The sequence below is a fragment of the Bidens hawaiensis genome, unplaced genomic scaffold (genome assembly GCF_021521415.1).
Source record: "Bidens hawaiensis isolate Kalapana, Puna unplaced genomic scaffold, B.hawaiensis_p1.1 tig00036989_1, whole genome shotgun sequence".
In the NCBI taxonomy this organism is placed as follows: domain Eukaryota; kingdom Viridiplantae; phylum Streptophyta; class Magnoliopsida; order Asterales; family Asteraceae; genus Bidens; species Bidens hawaiensis.
The window spans coordinates 116,171-127,244 of NW_027505454.1; the positions used below are offsets into that span (position 1 = coordinate 116,171).

The window sequence follows — 11,074 nt, forward strand, 5'->3', positions numbered from 1 at the left end:
TCGTACTCAGTATATCCCACCAATAGCAAAGCTATGGTAGGGTCTGAGGAGGATAAGATGTAGGCAGCCTTACCTCTACCCCATAGGGATAGAGAGGCTGCTTCCGGTGAGACCCCCGGCTCGATAGTAATTTTGCATCAAGCCTTGGACATAAGGCACATAGCACTCAATCATCGGGACACCGGCTGATCGGTGCATGTACCCTTATCTTTCAGCTATCAACACCACTACATGATGCCTGATTAACCGTCCGTCACTTTTAACGTTATTTTCACGAGATTAGTAAAATAACGTCAAAATTAGTGCAATTTTGACGTTATATCAACATATCACAAAAGAATGACTGCGCTGGACAACATTATGTGGAGGATAATTGAATCCCATACGGGCTTCATCGACCTAATGCTTCGTCATTTCACAATGGGCAATTACAGACCAAAAGTTGTTGGTTCGTGAACTCTTATTTCTGAGGGTTAACACCACTGCACAAGGGTTCTTTTTTCATGCCATAGGTTGTCTATTGATACTGCAGTTAATCCTAAGGACAGTGAGAGGTATATTTGGAATTATGAAAAATATGATCATATTGCTCTAGAAATCAGAAAGTGAAGTATAGATTGCATAAATCAAATTTGGTGTTACTTTTGCATATGATTGTTTGGTTAATAAAAGCAATTTGGCAGCTCAACTGTGATAGCATAAGTCAAACATCATTCAAAAGTGCATGTTCTATTAATTGAGAAATGTTACAGTAGCACGTATTAGTCAAGCATTAATCTGCATAGTTGGAAATTAATTTGACAAGGTTGTGATTCACTGATTTGCATATTTGATTCAGGTTATCTATAGATTTCTTAAAAAAAAAAAGGTTATCTAGTTTCAAATCCAATATATTAAAGCCAAGCATTAGTCAAAGTCATATGTTTTTTACGGTTTATTATTCAATATATTTATAAATTTTAATCACCTATTCAGTATATTTATAATTTTTTAGCATTTATTCAATTATTCATATTTGTTATGGTACCCAGCCCGTGTGTTACACGGGTATATAACCTAGTTCACAATATATCAATAATACACTGTAGATCTTGTGATTCGATCAAGTTCATCTTATGCAAGCATTCTGTTCTGTATGGGCTCTTATTTCTTGTTGCTTTATAAATTCCACTTTGTTACAAAATAACACAAAAATTAAATCCCAATCCAACTAATCCCGCATACTTTCTTATTTCCCACATAATCCAAATCATCCCTCAACTTTTTCACATCATCCCACCTCCCATTTCCAGCATGGAAATTAGAAACCATAACCTTATACGCGCTTCTATCTCGTTGTTTATCAAACACCCGACGTGCTACAACTTCCGCAAGCCTTGAATCGTTATGCGCATCATAACAAGACAGAAGTGCACCCCATACACCCGAATCCACATCATCCCCTAACGACCAAACAATATTATACGCCTCTTCCAACTCCCCCGCCATCCCAATTAGTTTCACAAAGTGAACATAATGTTCGGTTTTAGGTTTGATCCCAAAATCAGCATCCATTCTGGTAAAAATATCACGACCTTCGTTAACAAAACCACCATGAGAACAAGCAGATAACAAACCACAAAAAGTAGACTCGTCAGGTTTCAAATCTCGCTCAACCGCCTCTCTAAACACGTTAAACGCCTCATGTGCAAGACCATACAAACCAAGGCTTGCTATTACTGAATTATAAGAAACCATGTTTCTCTTAGGCATTTGATCAAACACCTTGAGTGCAAACTCCAAAAAACCACACTTTGCATACATGTCTATCAAAGCAGATGACACCATTGTATCTGAATCTAGGTTATGACGGATGGCATAACCGTGAATCTCAACACCCGATGCTAGAACCGCCATTTGTGCAGTGGCAGCAAGTAAAGTAGCCATTAATATGGAATCTGGCTTTCTGAAACAGCTCATTTTCTTGAATAAAATTAGGGCTTTACGATACTCTCGGGATTGTGAAAAACCGGATATTAACGCAGACCATGTTACTAAATCGGGATGTGATAAACTATTAAATACTTTATAGGCTGAAATCATACAACTACACCTTGAATACATACTTACAAGCATGCTATTTATATGTGCATTAGAATCAAACCCGTTTTTCAAACAGTAACCGTGAACTCCTTGACCAATTTCCAGCAAGTTTGACTGTGTAAAACCTGATAATAATCCTACCACTGTATACCCATCAGGCTGATTCCCCATTCTTCTCATTGCATTAAACAAATGCAACCCTTTTTCCCAATTTCCACAGCTTCCATAGCCTGAAAGCAAATAACCAATTAAACGAATCATAACCAACTTAAATGGTTAGCTTAAGCTAAAACCGATTAACCGAAATTTGTGGTTTGGTTACGGTTTTGGTGTGTGACATAAGTGCATAATTGAATTAACCGAACCGTAACTGATTTTACTGTACTGAACAATTAACAATGGTTCGGTTAAGCCAAAACCGATTAACTTGATTTTGTGGTTTGGTTTCGGTTTTGGTGTGTGTCATAACCGAATTAAACAAACTAACAGTAAACAAATTGGCTGAATCGAACAATTAACGATGGTTCGGTTACGCCATATTAACCGAATTTTGCGGTTTGGCTACGGTTTTGGTGTGTGGCATAGCCGAATTAAACTAATAGTAAACAAATTAACTGAACCGAACAATTAACGATGTTCCAGTTAAGCAATAACTGATTAACCAAAATTTGTGGTTTGGCTACGGTTTTGGTGCATGACGTAACCAATTTAAACGAACCAAACCAGTTACATCCAAAATATGTGGTATTCTTTAAGTATAATGCTTATAAAGTGAAAATCTCAATTTGATAGATAAGGTCAGATTGAAGCCAATCTAATCGAAATCGACCAGTTTGGTTAACAATCTCGGTTTTGGTTCGGTTATGGCTCAAAACCGAACCAAACCAAACCACCTCATGCAGCCTCATTCATACCTGCAATCATCGTATTATACAACACCAAATCGCGGTCGTTGAGACCATCAAACACCATTCTAGCATCACCAACGAGGCCAAGTTTAGAGTAAGCCGACACAAGCGCACTGCCACAAACGGAGTCCATTCCCAGACCCGAAACAATCACGACCGCATGCACAAATCTAAGACTTTTAAGATCATGCGTGTCCGCACAAGCCCGCGAAATGCAAGCAAATGTGAAATGATCAGGGTTTGTTTCTGAAGCAAGCATTTGGTTAAAGAGCGTAAATGCATCATGGAAACAATGGGTTTGGGCGTGAGCTCTTATTGTTGAGTTCCAGAGGTAGACGGTTCTGTTAGGCGTTTCGTCGAACAGGTGGCGGGCAGAAGTGAGATCGTCATTGGATGCGTAGAATCTGATGATTTTGGTTGAGTAAAATGGGTCGTGGAAGATGCAGGTTTTGATTAGTAGAGCGTGGAATGATTTTGTTCTTGTTAGGGTTTGATTTAGCTTCGAGAGTTCAAAGACTAAAGACTTAAAATGAACGAACATCAGATCAAGTCAGCTCAAAACAAATGTTGCATTCGTCTTCTTTATTTTCATTGTTTGGTAGAAGGTAAGGGAATGGATTAGGCAGCCGTTTTTACGGTTCGGTTCGAAACCGTTCGAACTGTTTATTGATTTGATTTCATGGTTGGTTTTTTTTCATAAGTTTCGGTCGGTTGGTTTTAAAGTTTTCAAACCGTATCAAACGGTTTGGTTTACGGTTTATACCGAAACCAACCATATAAAATCGGCCCGAACCGTATAATTTAATTATATTTAATTTCTTAAAATATTTTAGATTATATATATGAATATATGTGTTGAATACAACTAGTAGTGCATAAAATATATATGAATCGGAAACCCGCGTGATGCGGCGGCGCAACAATTTTCAATCGTCTCTTGATACGTTCTATAGTGCTTTTATTATATTTCTTGTTTGCAAACTGGATGTAGTCTTGAACCAAAATGGTGCAATATATAAAGTTTTATATATTGAAGATAGCATCCAAAGATGGGAGAAATTCGTAGTGAACTTAGTGGAGGATCAATCTCAACTGGTTGAAACTATCTTTAAGGTTCCTTGGCGTGCTAAGGAGATGAACCAAGTTTCCCCTCTCTATGTATTTCGCTTTCGGAGAGCCTTGTTACCGTCAAGGATTGTTTCTCATAGGCTATTTGCCGATGAGTGACTTTTGATATCTAAAGTTCAGGGAGTTTGTGCCTGAAGATATCAAGTTTTAATAAAGTTATTTATCATTTTTATAGAGAATAATTATTCATTGCACTATGACCAGGTGCCATAGTTATTTATATGCAAATATTGTCGTTTGGACCCTTATATAGTTATATTCAAGATAACCAAGGTTACTAAGATTTTCATTAATCTTTAATGAACTACAAAGATTTCAAATTAGGTTTAAACAAAGTTTCATCACTAAATGTGTTAGCAGCTTAATCACCAAATCTGTTTCCTGTGAATTTTCACATTAGATTAGAGAGTTACAGCAAACCTTAAGCAACATACAAAAGTGGATTTAACATGATGCTATGAAAATAAGCAATAATAGTCAAAAAGGAACACATCTGGAGGCAATTAATTACTTTCTTTTACAGCTTGGTGATGATAACACCATGCTACTATATACCAGAGGAAACGGTAGCCTGCTTTTGTGATATAAACAGCTCTCAAAAAAGAACACATCCAGAGGCAATTCGGTTTTTGAAATAAACAGCTATCAAAAAAGAACACATCCAGAGCAATTTCGGTTTTGACAACTTCATACTTTATTTTGGATCAACTACTTATAGCTCATATCTCAAAAGCAGCTTCATACTTTCTTTTAGATCAACTTCTTATAACCCTTCTGTAAAACAATTAGACAACATCAGAACATGAATAGAAATTAGATTAAAACCATTTATGTCTAAATTTTATACGTATTTATAATAATACAGATTTAGGTGACTTTAGTTACCAATATGTGTCATGATGAATGAAATATAAAAAAGGCCAAAAGCACAAACCTTGTCATGTTAAGCCACCATCAATGTCTCAAATCTATATAAAAAAGCCGAACTTGATAGAAAGAGAGAAACACTTGATAACAAAATGCTTGGTTGTGATAACAGCCTTTTGAAGGAACTTGTGACCGGTGGGTGTCGGACTAAATGGCCACGAATGCCCTTGAGTTTTTCTTGCCTACAACATACAAAACCATTACTATATGTTTTGAATTTTTAGGTCAAACTTTTGATTTATAAAATTCAAATGGACATGCAACTCTTCCAGATATGTTACCAGAACTCTTTCCAAAATATTATATTTGTTCCAGTGTATGATAAGTTGCTTTTAAAATTTCATAATTGTTGAAGATTCGTACAAATTAAGATCTTGGAAGTCTGTGATTCTGACCTTAAAGGTAATACTTTGGTCGTACCAAATTAACAAGCTCAGATCAGATTAATGATCTAGAACATCAGGAAAAACCTTTATTATATGACAAAACAATTAGATCATTGCTTGTATTTCATCTATTCATTACTAAGCATTGTTACCTGCCCAACTTATACTATACTTAACCATATCGGTGTGCCTCATAACAAACCTCCACAGGCTCAATCTGTTGACTTTCCTTTTGACAAAATGGTGAGCGTGATCAAACGGTCAAAGTGTGAGAAGAAGTCAAAATAGTCCAATTTCTGACAAGAATAAGTCATACACATCGAAAAATCAAAAACTGACTTTTTCAGAGTTATTTGATTGGGTTCACGAACGAACTTGTTAACTCTAGTAACATCGCACTCTTTCCTAATATATCAAACCCATTTTGACCCGAACCAAATCAATACTTTCTATAAAATAACCCCATTTCAACCCCAAACTCATACTGATAGACCCTTTTTGACCTGAGTTATGTTGATTCAAGCGAAACATTACCAATTCAAGTTAACTTTATAGAAATAATACCACGCACTTTGAGGAAGTTGTTTCACAACAACCTTACTGAAATTTTGGACTTCAGGTTGCTTCAAGAACACTTCAAATCTGCAGTGAAGTAGAAACATTGGAACTTCAAGGTTACTTGTTGAAATGTACATGATTGCAGCGTGATTAAACACAAATCATTTCATGCAACACCCATCCAACATGACAATATCATTAACATTCCAATAATTTTAATTGAATTAACAAAATCCCTATAAGATTCACACTCTTTAGATATTATTACAAGTTTACAACCTAGATGATAATAACAGACATGATCATGTTGCGACAGCAAACCAAATACTACGAAACCAACAAGTGCCACGATTGTCAACCACAATAAGCACAGAGAAGTTACATAATTAAAAGAAAAAAATAAAAAAACATTGGAACTTCAATGTTACCTTTTTTTTTTGTCTATTTAAACTGGTCATTTAAATTGATTACCTAGTAATTGGTTTGGTTATTAACCTAACTGGTGACCAATGTTTTCTCACTCCAAAAGCGGTTAGTAATCGTAACCAGTGATTGATAGTAACCAATTTTCACCATTTGACCAAGAAACGGTTAACCTATATTTGCACCTTTAGTTAGATTCAAAAAGACTCCAAAACTAAGCCAAACTCCTTGCACTCTACATTTCCTTAAAGCAAGCCAAACTCCTTGCACTCTACATTTGTTTAAAGCTAGCCAAACTCCAAAACGGTTAACTCATGACTCAAAGCTTGTTTGGAAGAAGAAAAAACTCAAAAAAGTTTGATCGTATCTGACTCTATCTATCTATTATAATAAAAGACTACCATTGTTGTAACTTGACAATCTCATAGCCCTCCTCACCTGTTTTTTAACACATTTCGATATATGGTCCTTATCTTTTAAGCTATTTCAATATACGAATTCAAGTTTATTTTTATAAAATGTAAATCCTAATCGATTCATTTATTATGAAATAAGAAAATAAGGAAATTAAAGAAAATAAGGTGGTGTTTGGTACAGAGAATGGAAAAGGAGAGAAAATAGAAATGGAAATGGAATTGTAGAGAAAGAGAATTGGTATGAAGAATGAAAATCATTTCTCTTGTTTGGTACACGAGAAAATAAACAGAGAACTCTTCCATACCCAACCCCACCTCCACCCAACCTGACACCACTCACCACCGCAGCCCCACCACCACAGCCCCACCACCACCACCAGCCCCACCACCACAGCCCCACACCACCAGCATCACCACCACAGCCCTTTCTTCAACCACAGCCCACCACCACCGGCCGCCACCACCAAATCCCCTTCTTCAACCACAGTACACAAGAAATTAAAAAGATTCAAATTTTTGGAACATAAGATATAGAAAAAGGAGGCTCAGATCTGTCATCACTGCCTCTTTGGAGATTTTGTGGTGGTGGTTGTGGTGGCGATGATGATGATGATAATCAGAAGCCACCTGCGACCACCGCCGATTTCCACCACCACTGTCACCCACCTGCGACCACAATCACCCGACCATCTGAAAACCCTAACCTACCACGAACCACCACTTGAAACCCTAATCTCCGTTCACCCGTACCACCTGCAACCTACAACCGGTTACCATCTCTGTGTTCACCACTGCGAACGGCGGAGACGGGGTGGTGGTTGCAGACTTGGAGACGAGGTGGCGGTTGCAGACTTGGAGACGAGGTGGTGGCCGGAGACGGGGTGGTGGCCGGAGACGAGGTGGTGGCCGGAGACGAGGTGGTGACATGCTATGAGGAGGCTGCTGAGAAATGGATTTCTCTTTGTTTTAAAGAGAAATGGAATTATCTAGTTTTAGAGAAATAGAAAGCGAAATAGAAATGAAAAGTGGAAAACAAACAAAAGAAATATTTCTAATTCCATTTCTCCCCAATCAAATCCCTCTACCAAACACCCCCTAAAGGTAAATCACTGTCAAAGAAGTTGTTTTTAAACTGGTATTTTAGTAGCAGTGCATAATTTTTTTATATAAGATTGGTTTCAAATTTGAATTTAAAATTTTCACATATGCATTTGAACTCAAGAAAAATGTGTATTTTCTTAATTTTTTCCAAATATTTTGCATAAATATTACAAACATTGACAATACCTATTATATATACCAATGATGTTTAGCATTAAATCATTGAAGTTGAATATATTATAATTATAATACATATGTATAACGATTTACTATATGAACTATCTATCATTTATTTATATGACTTTTTTTATAGTATAAAGGGTTTTAGCATAAGAAGATCGATATTTAGTTTCAATATTTTCTTTCATAAGTTAGACCAAAATGTTTCGAAAATATTTATTTTATGACTTGGTTTATACTTTTTTTCATACATTTATATATATTTTAATTAATATGACTTATAAGAAAACACTACTACAAAATTAAAGATTTGGAGCGGTGGCTATATTATGTATAAAACGGTTTGTGTATAAAACCGCTGTATACCTACAAAACTATATAATACATGTTAATAAAAAGTACAAACTGCTTCAAACCATACGTCCAAATGATGCAAACCGCTGCACACCATTCAAAACTATAATATATATATATATATATATAAAAGGGTTCAAATAAAAAACAATTGTTTTGTGAGAAGTGTAAGAAGCCTTTTAAATAAAACAAACCATCAAAATAGGAAACTATACAAGATTTTAAAAACTATATCAATCTCAACCACTAGATCATATATCCAATGGTCTAAATTCATTCTTATTCTTCTCACAAAACTATAATTTTTTACGTTAACCCCACCCTATATATATATTATATAGGGGAGGGTTCAAATGAGTAAAAACTTTAAAACCACTTTTAACCAATCAAAATTTTTCTCTTACTTTTTCATTTTTTATTTAAAAGGTTAAGAATGTAATTTTGACACTATTTTAATTAGATAATTTATTATGAATTCCTCAATTATCTCCACTGTAATCTCTATTCCTCTGTCTATACAAATATCAGACGATTAAACATGTTTCCTAACCCTAAGCTCTTTATCGATCAAATTGAACACGTGCTCATTCGATATAATCAATTTGATTTAATTAATAATCGACTTCTTTATCTTCATCGTTAGCGTTTTTGGAGATTGACGTTAAGGTATATTATATTGGATTCATTCAATTTTACTATTGCATTGGGATTTCTTATTGTTTAATTTAATTTTTGAATTAGTGACCACTCATTAGAATCTACTCATTGGTGTGCTTATTTTGTTAGAAATTATTATTCCTTACTCATTCGATTATATATATGGCTATCCTTTTTTCTTCTTAATTCTAGGTATGCAAATGGTGGAAAGTGGAAAGGCAATCTAATTGTAATATTAAGTTGTAAATGTCTAAGGAGATGGATCTGATTTTTAAAAAAAAAAATTTCTTTATTGAAGTATGCAAATGGGAAAAAAAAATTGGCAGTTGATTTTTGTGTGGATTAGAGTTACAATGGTCAATGAGTGACACACTGAAACCGTTTACAGATGGAAGACAATATGAATTATTTTAGGAGCTACATATACGTAACAAGAAGGTATGATTTGTTACATATATGTAAAACTTGGTGTAACATATATGTAACGAGAAGATAAAAGTTGATTCTAGTTCAGTTTCAAAGATGAGTTCTACTCCTTAATGCTCATTTATGTTCTTTCGTAGATATACATATATGTATTTTGAGTTACATATATGTAACAATTATTGTAACATATATGAATCACTACCGGTTTTTATAGTGTTAAAGAATATGCTACTTTACATATATCTTGAGCAACATATGTTCTTATAGTGTTAAATATATGTAGTGTTATATATATGTAACAAGGTGTGATTTTGGTTAGGGTGTTCGTGGGTTTTTTTCATGGTGTTACATATATGTACTACTATGTGATTACATATATGTATCTTACTTGCGTATTCGAATTTTGTATTCGGAGAGTTCACGTAGTTTATTTCTTTTCTTTTTACATATATGCATCTTAATTAGTTAATGGTTAAAATTCATAAATAAGAAGCTAAAATGTTGGTTTCACAGAGAGGAGAGAGGAATGAGTGAATTTAGGAATTAATTAATTAAAATTATTGGGTTCTTGAACGGTTATTTTTCTTTCATCCTATTTTGCCCTTTTCCTATTAAACAAAACACCTTTAACCATGATATATTTACTTAAATGACATTGACTATATCAATTATTGATCTAATAAATCAATGGTCTAGATTAAATTAGTTGATTTTCTAGAAAACTATGGTTCTCAATAGAACCTTCCCATATATATATTAATAAAAATACAAACCACTTCATTGCTCGCCAGTCTTAACCCGCCATTCTTTTTCCCTTCCCAAAATTTTCAAACATTGTTTATTTGTTTTCATCTTCAGAAATCGAATCTGTGAACCACAAAGCCAAAAGCCAACCCCCGTGCCATCAATTTCATCTTCACTGGCCAAACGAGAAACCCTAAACGAGGTACTTGGCCATCAATTTGAAGATCTTTCTCCACATTTCATGAAATTGGAGCTTTTTATACGTTAGAATAACTATTTGGAGCTTGTTCATTCTTCAATTATTTAATACATGCGATGTGAATGCCCACAAGGTGTTTGTGAATATGCCACTTGTTTTCTTTTTTATTAAGTTGATTTATCTGTATCTATAACACAAAAAAGGTCAATTTGTTAACTAATATGTGATTTAGATAGATGGGTTGACACTTTAGTTTGTTTACAAAAAAAGTCAATTCGTTTACTTATATGTTCTGATTATGACTCATTTATTTGGATTTTCTATACATGTGAACGATAAACACGTAACAGTTTGAATGATAAACACCTGAATGTCATTTACTTTATGTTTAAGCTAGTTTAATAAAACTCTAATTATGCAAGTTTTTCCTTTAATAATAAAGTATAGCAATGTCAAAAAAGTACCGAATGCCGTGCTGCAAAAGCGTTAAAGAAACTTGATGATGAATTAAAAGTTGAATTTGATGAAAAATTTTTAACGAGGGGTACTACTGTCTCTGGATATGCTACTTGACTTGGAGGAGGA

At 34.5% G+C, this 11,074-nt stretch overlaps 1 protein-coding gene across 1 annotated transcript; it reads right to left on the bottom strand.

Moving 5' to 3' along the window:
- Positions 1-1,150: 1,150 nt before the first annotated feature.
- Positions 1,151-3,533, bottom strand: LOC143613271 (putative pentatricopeptide repeat-containing protein At1g64310). The gene is made up of 2 exons (XM_077087026.1): positions 2,997-3,533; positions 1,151-2,312 (listed from the first exon to the last, which is right to left on the bottom strand). Exons 1-2 carry the CDS (start codon positions 3,529-3,531, stop codon positions 1,195-1,197), a joined length of 1,653 nt encoding a protein of 550 aa, XP_076943141.1. The 5' UTR covers positions 3,532-3,533; the 3' UTR covers positions 1,151-1,194.
- Between the last annotated feature and the right edge of the window lie 7,541 nt (positions 3,534-11,074).

Coding starts and splice junctions, on each gene's coding strand:
- LOC143613271 (XM_077087026.1), bottom strand. CDS start 3,531: ATGTTCGTTCATTTTAAGTCTTTAGTCTTTGAACTCTCGAAGCTAAAT. Junction 2,313..2,996: donor GTATAATACGATGATTGCAG/GTATGAATGAGG, acceptor ATTTGCTTTCAG/GCTATGGAAGCTGTGGAAAT.